General features: G+C 41.7%; 1 protein-coding gene across 3 annotated transcripts in view; it reads right to left on the bottom strand.

The window, feature by feature from the left end:
- The window catches only part of SLC66A2 (solute carrier family 66 member 2), a 50,167-nt gene extending 35,411 nt beyond the window's left edge, over positions 1–14,756 (bottom strand). For 2 of the 3 annotated variants that reach the window (XM_082753269.1, XM_082753270.1), the window contains exons 1-4: positions 14,646–14,756; positions 14,191–14,465; positions 6,340–6,473; positions 2,335–2,388 (exon numbers count right to left, since the gene is read on the bottom strand). In XM_082753269.1, coding sequence (XP_082609395.1) covers positions 2,335–2,388; positions 6,340–6,473; positions 14,191–14,393 — 391 coding nt within the window. In that variant the 5' untranslated portion in view covers positions 14,394–14,465; positions 14,646–14,756. The remainder of the gene's footprint in view (positions 1–2,334; positions 2,389–6,339; positions 6,474–14,190; positions 14,466–14,645) is intronic. The other variant, XM_082753271.1, reaches the window with a different exon arrangement.
- Positions 14,757–18,203: the final 3,447 nt, after the last annotated feature.

Here is an 18,203-nt window from a genome sequence, read left to right as displayed (position 1 = left end):
GCAATTCGGTGAAACAGATTAAGACATTTATTCACAAACTAGATGACCTTTAGAGGACCCTTCCATCTCAAATCATTCAATGATTCTATGATTTGTTCTAAAGCACCTCATCAAGAAAAATAAATTAATCATGTCCTTAACTTTCACAGTACATTCTCGGATTAATGTTTCAACATCTACACTAATAGTTTTTGTGGATAGCCAATCTTCATCTACAAAAAGAATAGGCTGAATGTTTACTACATAACAAGAAAAAGAAAGTAATACAATGATCTCTGGAGTCTGAAAGCACATTGAAGAATATTTTCAGAAAACCAAAATAAACAGGGAAAAGGAAGAAGCCAATCTCTCCTTGAACAAAATTTTTGTTAGAACTCATTAGAAGACATTGTGAGAATGTCCTCATACCACAGGAGAATACAGCAAATATTCCCCTTAACTACTCTCTCAGTGAGCTTTCCAGAGCTGTAGCAAACAGAGCACCTGAGGACATAGCTCACTCAGTTTAATAACCCCCTGCCAGTCAAAGTATGACTTATGCTGTGATGTAAAGCACTGTATAGCCCACTTGTATGCCCACTTGGGCATACTTCTGCATGTGCACTACACACAAACACCTCAAAACATCTCTTACTTTCTTTGCACCAGTAAGAATTATGCCATTTGAACAGAGAACAGACGTGCCAACCTATCATTAAACCTCTGAGCATGAGACTACCCTTTTTCCTTAGTGATAATGCGATTCATCTCATTATTTTGCTAAGCAGTTCCAAAATGACCTTCAGTCACCATTTATTAACCAATTGTTTCAGATTTAAATCAGTTAGACTAAGATTAAACGTTTTTTTTCCTTACAAATGTCAACCTTTTTAAGCACTTAAAAAAAAAACAGAAATGAATAAAAGGTCACATTAAGTTACTTTTTTTCTGTTTAATTTTAACCACATGAAGCATTTTGAAATAACCCACTCAGTCATATCTAGGAGCAGAGGCAGCTGATTCTAACTCTGCCACTGTAAATAAAACATTTCTGAGTACCAGTAAAAGACAACAGGAAGATAGGTGCGAAAAGGATAGAATTGTTTAAAGTTTACTTTCCATTGGTTAGTGTTGCAAGCCAGTGAAAACCACTACAAAGTAGAAAACAAACAGCAAAATAAAACAGTTTCATACGAAGTCCAGAAAAAATGTTTTGAAAGCATACAACGAAAAGGTACTTTGCAAAATACTGCCATCAAACCAATTTAAGATGCGTTTTGTCCCTAAATCTGAAAGGAAAGATCCAGAAGATTAATGGTTTAATCTTCTATTTAACCCTTTCAGGTTTGGTCTTACAGTTTCAAGACAGTACTCAGGTTAATGCTTCTCTTTGTGTTTCTCAAAACTTGCTCCAGTTTAATTAACTGTTGATAAATATAGTAGAGACTTTTTTGCACCAGGAATACTTTTCTTTACCCTGTATGTCTTTAATTGATCCCTTATTAGCTTGAGAATTGCAATAGAAAATAACTAGTATCAATGTGAGATTCTTCATCGATTCATTTTAAACCAACATAAAAATTGACTTTGGACAACTTTTGTGTCTGTGGCTGGTATAATTACCTTAACATGATACCCACAACTAATTTAAAAAAAAAAAAAAAATGAGAGCTGAAAACGCTACGAGGTTAGTTTGTGCCTAATACTTCCTCTTTAGAAGAATACTTCTAGAATACTTTAGAAGAATTCCTTAGAAGAATACTTCTTTAGAAAGTATTCTTCTAAATACTTCCAATTTAGAGTGTTACTAATTACCAAGAAACAATTTTGAGGCTACTCTAATAAAGAGAGGAACAAGTCGGGGGGGGGGGGAAAATTGCAAAGATGCAGGCATTTTGCTGAACATCAGATGTTATGGGAAAATTCTTATCTAGCATTCTGAACAATGCTGAAAGATACTCCTGTATTTTCCATTGTTTCCTCCAGAGGCAGGGCTAGAAGAGGAGGAATATGACTATGACGATATGTATCACACAGTATTTTGCTTTTCTACCTTGGGGAAGGAAAAAGAGAAAGATGTGAAACACACAATGCAATGAATTCAACTGCCTTCAAAAACTGATTTCTGAAGTAGAACTGTAAGCACGTTTTCCACTATGTAGGTTAAAACTGAGGAAGGGAAAATTAAAACGAAACCATGCACCAGGCTTTAGTATGTCACAAAAACTTAATGCAAACATTTAATATAGTAGTGATCATGCAATTGTTTCTAAAAATGGTTACAAAAAGTGGCAAAGCATGAAATAGGTAGTTGAAAAGGCAACTTCATGCAGAGTGAGTTTGGACAGTACATACCCAGATAGGATCTCTTGGGAGGTGCTTTAATTTCTTCATCCTTACTATCTGCAGCTACATAAAAAAAGTTGAGGGGGAGAAAAAAAGGAAGGAAAGACAAAATAGACTTGTATGATTAAATGAAACAGTGGGTCTTTTAGTTCAAGTTTAGTCAGTTAGTATATTTTGCTTATAAAACATACAAGCCAAAAAAAAATATGACAAATTTTAGTCTCCATGCTTTCTATAATGCTTCCACCCAGTGACATTAAGATAGGGTCAAGCAGCCGGAAGGCTCAGAACAGCCTCAGTGAACATCCCCAACAGCAATTTACTCAGGGGGAGAAAATGAAGACTTAAAAACAGTGGAAGAGAAAGCTAAACTCTCAGTTCATATGTTTCTCATGATCACAGAAAACAAGTTGTTAGCCCAGCAACATTGAATATATACACACATGTATAATCAATTAAGACAATACAGTTGCATTACCTCCTGGGAAAATACTGCTCTAAAATAGCTCCAAAAAGCCTCAGCTCAAGCTACTCATATCAACAAGGACAAAGTAGACCCCATCTGCAATCATTCTGCATCCTAAAATCTTTAACTCTCCTTTTCCTGCCAGTTGAAAACCACGTATTGTGCAAGAGTGTTTTCCAGTGACAAAATCAGAGCTCTTCAAGAGATCAAGATGCTATAATAAGAAACAAGTTATAAAGCAGTTTAAGAAAATAAGCAGCTGGAAGGAAGATAAAACTGGACAAATGACCAGACATAATCATCTTTGCATAACACCAGATAACCATGTAAGGAGCCTTCACTGTACTGTAAGAAGAAGAGATGTCTAAGAACCTGTTTTTAACAAAAGTTGCCTGCTGGCTTTCAGCATAGTTCATGTACTCAGGGTTCTTGACATCTGGCACAATGCCTTAGGCATAACTGCAACTGAGTCTTTGTTGAGAAGAGGGTGAAGGCTTATACTGGGGAAGAAAAGGAAGACCCTTAGTAGAGTGCCACTCCAAGCATATGAAGTCTCTGTCCTGGCCTGTCAACGTTTCCAAGAGTGACTAGATGCTTTTAGCAGTCTGTATTTGTGAGCAACTTGCTTCAGCCTCCTGAAAAGGCCTTGATTCTGGAGTCAAGAAATGAGTTAGGCATGTGGATGTTGTTCTTCTGTATCTAGCTCTCTAGCATGGTAGCATCATTATGACCCAGAAATAATACAGCATTTTGAACAAAACCACCTTTAACAAAATAAAGCAGCACTGAACCTTGAGCCTTTCTGTACTGAGTCAACAAGACAGCATAAATACAACTGGACAGACACCAATTTAAATACCAGCAATGAATAAGGAGAGCTGTTACCACAACAATGGTGCCTGGAAATCTACATGTAAAACATTCAAGATTGAATTAAAATGGTGTTAAATAAAGTATAAAAGATGGTAAGCTATTATTCATGCCTGTTGACTTCATTTGAGGACTTCTTCACATAAACACTACCTTTCAGAGGTAGTCACATGCCAAGAGAAAACTGGCCTATCATTAGAGGGTTTAAAATAAAGTTTTTGTTGTTCTCTTGATGTTGTTTTTTTTTTCTTTCAATCCAAAATAGTTAAGTTAAAAACTGGCTATACAGTCAAGTGTAAAAAAAAAAAATACAACAGTTGGACATATAAAGAGGGCTTATTCTCTTTTCAAGCAGTACCTGCATTTTAAGGCTAAATTTATGTATCCAGAACAAAAAGACAGAGAAGACAGCAGCAGCACAAGATGGGCTCTGCCACTTTCAACTTGCTTTCTCTTTGCAAGACTATTATTAAGTGACCTTACTTTGAGAATAATGAAAAGAAAAAAAAAAAAAGGAAAAGGAAAAGGTAACTCCGACATAGTTCAAGATATACCGATAAAAATACACTAATGTGACAAGGGAAGAACCACAGCATCTACTAGTAATACGAGAAAGCAGTAAGAACAACTTCATTTTCTAAATATTTTGGATTGTTTTGTAGAAACATTCAGAGGGAGGATAGAAATTAAAGAAAAAGATTTAAATCGAAGACCAGCCATCTGAGGGATTATAAATTACACTAACATACAGAAATCTTGCACTTTCCACTCAGGATTCTGAAAGGTTCATGAAAAACACTGACTTCAAACCTAGCTTCCCACTAACCTGGTGAACTATGAGGAAAGAAAGTAAGTACACAGATTTATCAGCTTGTCTGAATCACCATAAAACTTAAGATAAGATTAGAAGTAGGATTAGAAATGCAAATCTCACTCGACATGCTTGAAATATAAACCCTCTTCTGCCTCATTTGAAAGGAGTTTAGTATGCAATTAAATGTTCTGAGACATCCCAGTAGAGCTCGCAGAGGGTCAATGTCCTCAGTGTGTCTGTTCTGTCCAGCCTGATGACATTTGAGATTGATTTTTAAGTAAGAGATGAAAAATTATCACACATAAGAAAAGGATTTTAACTGGTCTCAAAGTCTGTGGGAAAATGCAAGCATTCCAACAAAAAGAAATAATTAATGTTCACAAGTAAAAATCAGTCTCTCTAGCTACTAAAACACGTAACAAGCTGAGTTTCAGGAAAAAGGATCAAATGACACAACACAACCTTGAGGAGTTTCCATTACCTGGTATAAAAAACTGTATGTCTTTCAGGAAGGGATGTTTAAAGAAGGCTATATGCTAAACTGAATAGCCTCCCTTTTTGTCCAAAGGTTACTGAGGAAGCCTGCAAGAGCGTGCATAAACGTGCACAAGGATAATTTCACCTCATAAAGTGCAAACAGAGAAACCTTTCTGCCAGTTCATGAAACGCAAGCATTGAGAGGCAGAAAGCATACACATCCCTCCTAAATACTCCCCGGATTTAACTGCTGCTAAATATGGATGAAACTAAGTTTTTAAAATATTCATCCTGCCAGACTAACAATACTAGAGGACACGGCAACTTTTGTTCAGGAGGTGCAGTGCAGTCCCCTTTCCACATGAATTTACTTAACTGAACAGTTTCACACTACACTCCATAGTAAGCAGGGATAGAAGTAGTTTCCTCAGGTATTAGATACATTACCCTACTGCACAGTCAGTATCCACTGCCTTGAAGGCCATGAATATCTGGAACTAAATCAGACCCTCAATTTTTAGGGAGTGAAGGAAGAGAACAGATGGAGAGAATAAATTATGCATCCATATTGGTAAAACAACTGCCAAAATTTTAGCTGATAGTATTAATTCTGATCTTGTTGGTAATAAGCTGTAATATAAAATGTTGTAAGTCAAAGTCATTCTAGATAAAAAACAAAAACTATCCCTTTCATGTCATTATCTGGGGAGGGGAGAAAAATCAAAGACATTTTGCATAACAAAAATATTTGATTACATAAAGGATAATAGTCTGGTCCCAGCTGGAAGTATCAATGCCTAAAAATGAGATAAACAACTATATAAAAATATATGTGAAAGTTCCCATAACTCCCACACTAAAAAAGTATACAAAAAGACAGTTTTGCATCTAAAATATGACAACATCTGTTTTGATAGCCAACAATTTATTAAGCAGAAAATAAATTCTGTGCAAAAGCAAGTGTTGGCAACTGCAAAATAAGATCTCAGATAATAGCGTATGATCAGGATCTAACTCCCACCTAAGAACATGGTAGAGAATACACTAGAAGAAAGTTTCTTATGCAGGACAAGATCTTAAAAAATATCCAGGCTAGCATAACTGCATGACAGCCAGCTCTGTGTCCTAGGGCATGATGTGAAACATTAAGAACTACTTCCAGACTGAACCAAGACCCGTTTAAAATAAAGTTAAAATGTTAAACATTCATCTAAACATTCATCTGGGAGGAAGTGGTTTCAAAAAAAAAAAAAAAAGTTGAAATAGCGCTACACTGATTCATCAAGAAAGGAGACTGGGTTGCAATTCAGGCAGAACTTCTGTCCAAAACAAGTGCAATACACTTTCAAAAAGGTTCATTCTGCAACAACTAGTTCCTGTCACTAACCTGCAAAAGAGCGGCGTTTTATGTTTAGGTCGTTGGACACACGAACTTCAGTGCACAGTTTCAGCATCAGTAACATAGTAATGATCATGATAATGCTTTGCCACAAAAGAGGGGATTCAAAACGCCTTCCAAACCTAAAAAACAAAAACAAAAAACAAAAAGGAAAGGAAAATATATAAAACATCTCAAAGATGACAAATGTTGCATTCAGTTACTTTCATTCTTTCACCCTAAGCACCTGAAAAAGGAAATCCTAAACTACCTTTACTGTAACAGTTGTGAAAGGCCCATAAAAAATACCCACAGCTATTAGTTTAGTAGGATTAACATAAATTCCTCCTATAGAAAAAGAAAAAAATATGTAAGCCTCATGCTTTGTCTGCCTCCAGATATCTGAGCAGCAGGTCAGAGAACCACACCAACTTACTCATCAGGCTGTATCTAATTTGGACCAAGGTTTGGGAAAGAAAAATATCTAAAAGGTACTAGAACTGAACACTCACACTTTGTCCTCTCTTGCCCTCTCCTCTTCCACCCCCAGCCCCAAACTGAATTTCCATTGTCTCAGAGATGATGTGTGGTGGGGCCTACTGAGCTTTCCTGAACGTAACACAAAAAGAGAAATTTGCATGGTGGTGAGTCTCTACTGAAGGGCTTTCTCTTCCATGCTTGCATAAGGTTCTGCCAGGTGAAAACAAGACCCTTCAGTGAAGACTCGTGACTTCAAGTTTCTCTTCCTGCATTGCTTGATGGAAGTTCAGCAACCCTCACCAGACATGCTCCCTAAATGGATTAGGGGTAAAGGGTGGAAGCTTTACACATGCAGCTCTTGAAGGATATTAGATTAACAACAGGAAGGCTACACAACACATGGAGTTCTCTCTCTGCTCAACTCTTCTGGGTTTTATGCCTTGAGGATGGAGATGCTGAGAATGGTGAAGACACATTGCTGTACTCCCCAGCTCCTTCAGCCCACACCATGTTACACGGACCTTCCAAAAGCATTTACTGACACCTTTATCCAAGCACATCAAGCTGCCAAAGACCTCAGCTACACTGCCATCTGCAGCCACATCCAAAGCCACGATAACCGCCTCTAGACAGTGCCTGCTCTATGGTAAGAAATAATTTCTTATGCCTGGGCTAATTCAGTGGCAGAGCTCTGCTGGTAAAAAACAGGTTCATCCTCACACTCTCTTACATGATACTGAATTTACAGGACAACCATTCCAACAGAGCTATATTTTTTTTCTTGTTATGAACCAACTGATAAGGGACAGGAGACCAGCTTCCTTGGAAATCTTCCTGTACAGAGCAGCCAACCAGCCCACACCAAGGAAAGTGTACAAGTATTCCCTGCCTAACGGCACAGCCAGAATACTACAACGCCTTGAGCCTCCACGTCACTGTCAAATACACCACTGGAAGAGTAACAGTGACATATACTTCACTAGGATATAGAAGTCCTACCCTTCTTTCTGCCATCTTTGTGGTGGGTCACAACAGCCAGTATCTTAACACATTTGGAGGACATCACGAGGAAGGGAGTAAAGAACACAACTGATGCAGATAACTGCAAGCACTGAGTGCTCTGGCTTTTATTGTGCTGGGGAAAATGTAAGGCAGAAGGAACAAAATTTGGCCCAGTCTATGTCCCATGCCCCCGATACCAAAGCTCATGCAGCCCCTGTTGCTGACTGTGGCCAAGGTCCCCCAAACCACTACAATCTGCTGCTGTACGTGTCTCCTATTCAGGGAATGAGGAAGAAACAGCTAAAAATTAGTTAGAATTAACACGCAGTCAAAAATTTTTACACCGAGCTTAGAAAAACCCTCTCCAATTACAAATACATTTGCATGTAAAGTCATAAGGTATTCAAGAGGGGCTGAGCTAGCAGTGCAATAAGCTAGAAACTATTATGACAGTAAATCCAGCACAGGTTGCTGCAAGGTTAGTTTCTCCCCGCTGATGAGACCATCAGTGATTCAGTAATGGCTGTGTGACAAATGGATGGCTTAGAGTACAAACATCCACCCACTACACACACACATAAGCAAGGCCACCTGCTGTCTCGTCGTAACAATTTGCCATCACTACAGCCTTAATGTAAATGAGACTGGAAGTATTATGGCAGATTTTTCATCTCTTTGACAATTAAAAAAGCACATCAGAACGCTCAACACACAAGAATCGTTCTGTAAACAAGATTTGTGAAGATTCTTAAAAAAAAAAAACAAAAAAAACACAGTGGTTTCCTAAGAACTAGTACTAGTTATATGTGTGAAATAAAGAAGAGGGTAGGGTCTTACATTTTATTAGTATTTCAACAGCTTTAAACTAGTTATCACGTGGTCAGGTGATGAAGACAAGAGGAGGAGACATTCCGGCCACAGCAGAAACTGACTAGTCATTGGCAAAACTATGTAATTCCATCAGTATGCCTCAATCCTACTGCAACAATCCTGCTAATCCAGTCCTGTGAAAAAGCAGCCCAAACTAGACTAAACAGTATCTCTTTTCCTCAAACATCTCCCAAAAGAAGTTGGTTGCTGTTGGTGCAACCAGATCACCACCATCCCGACCACATGGTTTCCTCCTACACCCACGGCCACCATTCCAGTGCTGTCTGCTACCCCCAGCAGTGCCCAGCCCGGGGCAAGGCTTTCTCTTTGTGCTGTGCCCATCACAGCACTGCCTCGGCTCACAAAGGCAGTTCTGCTCACTGTGATAGTAGAAACCACCAAGCAACCAAAGCTACCACAGGTTTCACCACCCTGGATCAATTTTTCCAACTCTTCGGGAAGTTAAAGATCCTACGGAAGATGGAAAGCGTGCAGGACACTGTATGCCACCAGCTGGGCCACAGGAAAGACACACAGTGCCTTTCTGAAAAGACAGCCCACACAATCACAGAATGTAATCAGCAAGAAGCTCAAGAAAAAAACTAGTTTAACAACAGGATTTCTTTATGTGAGCTCCTCCTTGAGATGTAAACTTCTGGGATGCTACAGAGCACCCAAAACAAGCATCTCACTTGGGCATACAAAGTCCTACTTTACTCTTCGTGCAGAACAGCAGTGCACTTTGTACTTGGCATTTATGAGGAGGAGGAATTGCATAGCACTTTTGCTCTCAGTACCTGAGCAAGACTCCACTAGCAGACCACAGGTAAAGCAATCTCTCAACGTTACATTTCCAGCATCATCTCACCCTCCCCGTGTAGAAAAAGCTACCAGTATTCGTTTTAGTAACAGAAGTCTTAGAAGTTTCTCCTTCCCACAGTACGTCCTGCAGACCCCACTGGCCTACTACCTGAAGTCAAAGCAACACCCGACATCAGGAGCTGATCCACAAGCGGCACCGCAGGTGTTGCAGTAAAATAAACAAATGTGTAGGAGCCTACCCCGTCCAACAGCAAGTCCAACACCTTCCTACACATCACCTCCCGCTGCATACCTGTCTCGGTAAGCCTGTTACTAACAGGCAGCTGATTCTACAGATTCCAGCACAGAGAGCTCCCAATTCTACTGGCATTAGCTTTCAAAACCGAGCTTGTTTCAGATGAACTGATATGGAACGGGTAGTAGGGTGACTTTGCTCAGAAATAACAAAATCAGCAGCTTCCACTGTTTCCCTAACTGTCACAACTTGTTTTCAGAGCTTGCCTCAAGGCAACAATTTTGCAAGAACTCAAAAATGGGAAGGTTGTGTGTTACTTTCTGTTGTTTGGATTTCTCTGACGTTGCTGCATGACGCTTAGGCCACTGGCCAACAGAACTGCATCTCAAAACTCATGGAATACAGATCATCTTCCTGAAAAATATACAAGTCATGTTATACTACTATATGAAGCATTTTATTAACTGCACAACTGAAAAAAGTCCAAAACCCTCTGGAAACAGCAGGAAGCTTTTGGCTGAACTTTCCCAAGATACAACTAAAATGCCTACTGCTGCCTTCTAATGAATCTGTAGTTCTTTTTCCTCCAGCTATTTCTTTATTCTGGTTTTAATAATATAAGAAACCATAATTTATTATAAGCTGCTTTAAACAAAAGAAGAGGGCAAGGAGGGCAGGGAGAGAACTCTCGCAAATTCTTCTGCATACTCCACTCCCAGCTGATTGCACAACTCTTCACCTTCTTATTCCTGTTCTCGATCACAGTAATTCAAAGCTAGTCAGCTGGCAAACTGAAGGGCAGACGCACCAAGAAGGCACGTTCATCTTTGTCACCGCCGTGTTCAAGTGCCACAGTGAGCTCTGAAGCTGGCAGCCAGCCCTCAGCTTCAAAACAGCACAAGACAACTTCACCAGATCACTGACCACCCCAAGCTCAAGCACCAGTAAGACTGCACATCCTTTAGATATTTTTACCAACCAAGCTAGAACAAGAAATCAGAGCTAACTCTAGCAAGTACAGGAAGAATCAGATAACAAAAATGGTGCTGCAAAAAGTCAAAAGACTGCATGCTCAGACTTCTACTTTCTTTTTCCTAAATGAAAGCCACGTATGCGTAAACAAAGTGAAATGGACTCATGCACACCGCTATCTGTATGCTGTTTTCATTCTTGCAGGCCAGTCCTCTCCCACTGCTTTTCCATAAAGTTCTGGCATAAAGCTCACTATTGGCACAGACGAGGCCAAACACCCCAAAGTGAAAGCAGAACTCTCCTTCTAAAGATGAAGTTTTGAGACGCTCTGAAATAGAGAAGCATGAAAAGTGGTTTAGCAGATAATGTGTTACTGTCATCACTAGCAAATGTACACTCTTCTCTTTGAACATGCCATGAAACTAAGGGTTTAGGTGGGAGGAAGATGAGGAGAAGAAGCAGTGTGCTAAGTCCTCCAACTTTAAAAATTGCTTACCATTATAAACAGTGTGATCAGAGGAGAAGAAATTGAAAAGAGGAATCAGGATTGTTATCTTTGCTCTCAGAAGTACTTTGTTCATTAGCTACCATCACAGTGTTATCACTCCACCTACAAAAATATGTCAAGAAGAATGGGAAATAAATACCCTATTTGGAGAGGAGGTCAAACTCCATGACAACATCAGGGGGAGAGGAGTAGAGTTCTAGGAACGCGTGGAATCTGCCCATTCACAAATAGGAAATGAGGGAATAGTCCCAGAGCTTAAGTGAACAGGCAGAGTAGAGCCAGGAGGGGAGAGCTGGGACTGAATGCCTGGACATCTGTTACGACTGACACAGATACAGAAAGACCAGCATATAGAAGAATGAAAACACATAGTAAACATGGCATAAAAGGCAGGAACTGTCTGTTCCTGTTATGCATGGATTGAAAAAAATGTGACATTCCACTCTGTGACCCTTGTATTTAAGAAAAATATATGAAATTAAGGAAGATCTGGAAGTAACAACAGAAACGATCAGCAAATTAGAGAAACGTCTTTGAAGTCAAAATAAACAAACAGCCTTCCTAAGGAATAATTAGAGCCTGCAAAGCAGCAGAATTAGAACCTGAGAGTTTTTAAAGGCTACAATTTTAAGTACTTATTTTTGGATCAGGATGGAGGGGAAGTCAGGAAGGATGAATCTGGCACATACGTGATAACAAAGTAATGAAGAGAAACTAAAAATAATTGAAAATAACAGCCAAATGTCACTGAAGATTTCAAAAGAGAGACCTGTGTTAAGATCTGGATTGATTTGCTAAAGAAAAGGGGGACTGGTCTTATCAACTGGTACTTTGAAAGTCAGATTGGGGAAAATTATAGGCAAAACAAAATAAACAGCTCTGTTCCAGCACAAGAATGGATCAAATTATTCAATAAATTTAAAATCAAATACACCACAACTAATTCCTTCCAATGACATATATGATTAAAATAATTCTGCTGCTTATGTCACATTACCTAGAGCGCTGCATCCCAGATAAGGTACATAGTATCATCAGCTATAGATGACATTAAGCAATTAACAGAAAAATCATTTTGCCAAGTTGCTCTATGGGTGCATTTAAAACATGTTCCAGTAAGTCTGAGGCTCTTACTCTGCTATCTTACTCTAACCAACCATATGGCCAAGAACAATATCCACCCTCAATACTGTATTTTTTACTTACTAGTGTTTATTGTGGACTAGTAGGGATGCCTAATCTTTACAAGTAGAGAAACTAAATATTCCTTTTCCATGAACACTGAATTATCATTAGGCAAGTCTTCTCTCCTGTCGTTTAGCTAATAGAGACAGAAAGAGACACTTCATTATAAGCATAGATATGTTTCTGCAGGCTCATGCCTACAGTATAAGCCTGAAGTGGCTGTATCACAAGCCATCCGCATCCCTTATGCTCCTGCTGTAGCCATGCCAGATATGTCTATGTATATGATGTATGAAGCCATTCAGCATCACTGACAAGCTCTGAGATGACCAGAGCACACACAGAACTACTGTGTGTCAAGGAGTAACACTTTTATACAGCTTAAATACACACAGCAAAAAATAAAACAAAAAAATAATTAAGAAAAAACACATAACCAATGTAACTGCATTTTCTCTCTTTTCAAATGCTGACAAAGCTTTTAAGTTTAATATCAAATAAAATTTTTCACTATTCACAGTATTTATTCTTCTGCACATCTCTTAATGAGATATATTTAAAATCAACTCAAATAAGATTTTCCAGCTCTTCCATACTCCATATCTCATTTAACAGATGCACTCTCTTGGGTTACCTAGGAACTGCCAGCATCTCCATTCGGCTGTAAATCATTTGTATATTTCAGCTTCCTTAATAAAACAAAACAAAAAAAAATCTTTAATTTCTCCCCTCCCGTCAGCTCCTCTACTTTCCTTTTGCTTTTTCCAACACCTGTCCCATACACTTCTCTTTCCAATGCTTTCTCCCCAAGAAAGCAGAGTTCCAGCGCAACAAGTAGCTCTGATCCAGTGATGATTCCCCCATTCAACTGCTAGCTATGGTCTCAGGAGAGGGTCCACAGGTTTCCCTGCTATACTGCAACACTGATTTTGCTGGAGAAGAATCCAGAAAGCTGCATACACGTAAGGAAGTAGAGAAGCTTTGAAAAGAAACTGGAAACCAACAGAAGGAAGTGGCTTTTTACCTATCAGTCCTTTGCAGACTACAAAGCGCTATTTTAAGTCAAAATATTCTTAGAATAACTGTCCTCAGTTGCAGTCATTTCCCAGACTTTCTCACCATTGGTTTCTCAAATATATTACCAACGCTGCAGCATCTACACTATTAGAAGTAGCGAGGAATATAAGTTAATAAAATTTATTCAGGGAAATCATGCAGGCCCTAATAAAACGTTATTTGCTCAGCAGCACCAGATCAAGCTATGAAAACAAACACGCCTTTTAACGCTGAGAAGCGTGCTGGAAACAGGAAGAGCGTGCTTTGGGCAACAGCCCACCATTTTCCTGCTTATCAAATTACGATGCTTTCATCCGTGGAGCTGCGGAAGCGAACGGGAGCTCCCCTGAAGCCAGCTGGCATCGCAGGAAAGGGCGAGCACATCTGGCCAGCGTCCCAGCAGCTTTCAGACCTGCTGGAGGTTACAACGAGCGCGCAGGACCGGGGCCTTCGCTCAGAGCTGGAGGGAAAGGGAAAGATAAAAGAGGAAGAAGAGGTCTGACTTAAAATAATTGTTTGTTTTTTTTTTTATTTAGCAGCAAGTCAGAAAATGCTGTTTGGAACGACGGGCGAGGGCAACACGCAGCGCTCCTGCGCCCGGCTGGTTACACTCGGTGCAGATTCACCCACGAAGCAGCTTTTTGATGTTTGAGAGAGGGGCAGAAAGCACATAAAAACGGCGTTATTTCCTCGGAGGATTCCAAACGAAGGCTCAGAAGCGGGTGCTTACCAGAAGAGTATCCGCAGGATGTTGGCCACCAGCAGCACCAGGCACACGTAGGTGGAGAAGCCCTCGGCGTTCTGCGTGCGGCGGATGTCCCGGTACTGCGGGATGTAGGGCACCACGCCGCCGAACACCATGGCCCCGGCGGCGCCCCAGGCCACCAGCTGCCGCACGGGCACCAGCAGCCACTCCAGGCCCTCCGTCTCCATGGCGGGGGCAGGCAGGCAGGCAGCAGGGACGGGCCGGAGAGAGCCGCTCTCAGCCGCACGCCTCGCCGGGACCTGCTCGGGGGGAGAGGGGAGGCGTGAGCGCAGCGCCGAGCACGGGGCGCGGGCAGCCCCGCAGCCCCTCCGAGCGCGGCCCCGCCGCCCGGCCGCTTCTCGGGCGGGGCCTCCCCGCTCCTCCCGCACGCCCCGATCCCCCCCCCAGCCCCCCGGCTCCCGGTTCACGCCCGCCCCGACCTGGTCGCCCCGCTGCGGCCCCCGCCATGGCCGCGCCGGCAGCCGGCGGGGCCCCGGCGAGCTCCGTGACGCCGCGGGGACCCGCAGCGCCTCCGCCAATGGGCGCCGGGGCCGCCCCGCGGCCGCCGTGAGGGGAGGCCGGGCCGGGAAGGGGGGCGGGTGCGGGTGCTGTTATCGTAAAATACGAGTGGGTTTTGGAGAAAACGCCGTGGAATTGTTAAAAGTCGTTTGGGTTCGTTTCAGATGAAGACGAAAATGTAAAAATAATAGCTCGTCGACACGCTGCTGCTTGAACGTAGCGCAGATCTGGTCCCTTAAGAAGGCCCTCCTTGTTCAGGAGTTAGTCACATAACCTAAAATGATTGCCGGTGCCAGGCTGGCTGACAGGTGCAGTGACAGGTTGGCTTCAAGCTGCTGAGCCACACAGCAGCTTGTGCCAGCACGGGGGGCACTGCTCAGGTGTCAGAACAAACAGCTGAAGTAACATCCTCTGGCAGCGGTGCCAACCTACGGTGCTCCCCGGCTAACCATAACACACAGCCTGGCACGCAGAACATCCCACCACAGCAGTCCCAGCAAGGCTCTGACAGGAACATCCTGTGGAGAAAATCTACAGCTCGTGACATAGCAGCTGGTTTTAAACATTGCCTCACCGAGGAAAAGTTCAGCAGCCTACAGGCCTGGGTTCAGCCAGATGAACCCTTGTAAGGGTTTACATCCAACTACTTTTCTGAGGGAGCTCAGGAGGACCACTGCCCTGGTGTAAAAGCGGAGCCCACCATGGAAACAGTACTGCTACACTGCCAGAAATCAATCCCAGTGAACTGCAGACAAAATAGGTGTATTTAGGTTTCCCTATGGACTGGCAAAGTTCCCTCTTTAAAATATCTATCTATCTATCTATCTATCTATCTATCTATCTATCTATCTATCTATCTTTCATTTGGTAGAACTGTGTTAATAATTCAGAAAACAGCAGCAGACAGGACACTTCACACCAGGTCTTTGAAGACTAACATTAATCTTCTATGATAACTGCTGTAAGAGCATTGAAATTGAGTACGTGAGCAACTTTAGTCGCCTAGTTACAAACTAGCTCCCAGCAGTTAGTATTTGGGTAACAGCACAGGACCTAAACTTCTAATGGGAACATGAACTTTGATTTATTCCAGATTAAGAAATCTGATAGAGATGGCACCTATCCAGAATTGCCCTGTCTTTGGATACAGTTTACACAAGATGAACGTGTTGAATAGATATGGGATGTTTTTCAAATGGGTTTTAACATTGGAGAGGTAGAAAAGTATTATATAAGGTTTTGCTTTGTAGATAGGTCTACTGAATTAGAAGAGTTAGAAGAGGCTTGTTTCTACAGTTGGATCCACGTAGCCATATTCTCAGCAGAAGAATGCTAGGGTCTTCTGGGTCACTTGGGACGCAGGAATCAACCATCCATGTACAACCAGTTTCAAGACCTTAGCAGTCTTAGCAACTTCTCTGCAGTTTGGGATCTTTTGTTCATTTGTCTTCTGGGGGTTGGGGATGCTTCACAGTTTATCACTGCAGCAGCAAAAGAAGCAGATTGCTGCAAGTCTTCTACCTGGTCTGTGTTCTGACAATTCATTTTAAAAGATGAGTATTAAAATAATTTTATAGTCTACATTAGACAAATGTTGTTACACTGAAGCAAATGTAGGAAGTCCCTGAAAGACAGTCTAAAGACACAATGCAGATAAGGTCCGAGCCTTGAATGCATTGCACAATAAATGCTGTCGTAATGCTTATGTGAATTCCTGCAGTAGCCAAAATTCCCTTCCGTTATCACATTTTATCTCATCCTATAAATAAAGTCACAGTGAGATTAAAAGGAAATATTCACTGTACCATTCATAAAACAAGTAAGTGAGTCTTAAGTACATTGAAATTGACCGTTCCTACCAAGATATATTATCACTAAATCAGCTGTCCTCTTCACTCCACACTTGATTTTCTAAAGCAACCCTGTTATAGCTGGTGGCAGAAGCTACCTCCTGGACTGTTCAAAGCACAGGTGAGCCCCTGTTTTTGTGACTGATAGAAAGAATTAAACTAACATTAATGGGAGAGGCTGTTTTATTGCTCATCTTCACCACTTTTTCTTTCTCCTTCTGTACTGTTCTTTGTAAACTGACCAAAATCTCCACAGACCAGTGAGTATAAATGTGGGTGCAACACCCACTGGCATGACAAGGAATTCTCTCTCCATTTACATGGCAGACCTACAAAACGTGTCTGGCATACAAGCCCATCTCTCTCTCACTCCACATAGCGGTGGCATGCTCCACTTTGCTGTGCTGTGTCGCCGTGCCCCTTGAGTGCAGAATCACCTCAGCCAGCTCCCAGTGGCAGAGCAGCCAGTGGGCAGCCCCCACTTGGCACCAGTGACCCCTCCACCTGTGTGGCCTTGCCTTTATCTAACAGTGCGGGAAGGAGTTGTCATGTGAACAACTTTTAGGAATGGAGCTGTTCACTTGTAAGAAAATTATTTAATAGCTCGAAGGACCAAAAAGAAGGAGCTTCTCTCTATGGACAGGAACTGCACAGTGTCCCTTGGGAATATCCATCCAGGGTCCATCTGATGCTGCATGAACATATGGTGCCCAGCAGCTGAAGGGGCTATAGATTTACTTGCTATCTATATTCCCCTTCTTATTCAGTCTTATAAAAACAGCTGTTTTATTAAGCCATTTGTTGTCATCAGGCCTTCATTACTGAGATATAAAAAGAGCCCTGTACTGTCTCTCTCTCCCTCACGTCAGTCCCCAGTGCAAAACACTTACTAATTACAGGATCACTGCATTCAGCAAGGGACTTTTGATACCAAGGAAAGAGCGCAGTGGGCTGACCCCAGGCAGCTGCAAAGACCCTACACAGCTGCTCACTCCAGCAGGATGGGGGAAAGAATCAAAAGGGCATAAGCAAGAAAAAAACTAATGGGTTGAGATAAAGATAGTTTAATATATGGAGAAAAACAAGTGATGCAATGGCAATCACTCACCACTTCCCACCAGCAGAACTATTCCATCTTTTGCCCAGCTTTCAGCCTCTTCAGCACAGGCCTTTTCAACAAATTTTGTACTCTTTCCATCATATCCCTGCCCACACCCATACCGCGTTTAATCTCTGCGTATAAAACGTACATTCTGCAGTGGCCATGAGGCACCTAAACAGACAGGCAAGGCTATGGGATTTGAGCAGGGGGCCTTTCCACGTGAAGCTGGATCGCCATCCCTGTGCTGCAAAAGCTGCTTTGCCTCACCAGTGTGGTGGGACACAGGCAGATCATTACCTGTCACACTTTTTTTTTTCTTCAGGAAAGCTCCATCTGGCACCTACAACATCCAACTAGGTTGGAGCAGAAAACAGCACAAGTAGCATCTTTTACCAACCATACCTGAGAAAGAGCGCTAGAGATTTCTGGATTACAGCATAATAATTTGTTCAACAGCAGGTGATTCCACACAGCTATGAGTTATACAAAACTCTTCACACAGCCAAAGGACACTGCCACTCCAGTCT

This window comes from Aythya marila (genome assembly GCF_965140915.1).
Source record: "Aythya marila genome assembly, chromosome: 2".
NCBI lineage: Eukaryota > Metazoa > Chordata > Aves > Anseriformes > Anatidae > Aythya > Aythya marila.
Note: the sequence above shows the minus strand (reverse complement) of the source record. Positions and strands in the feature narration are given on the sequence as shown.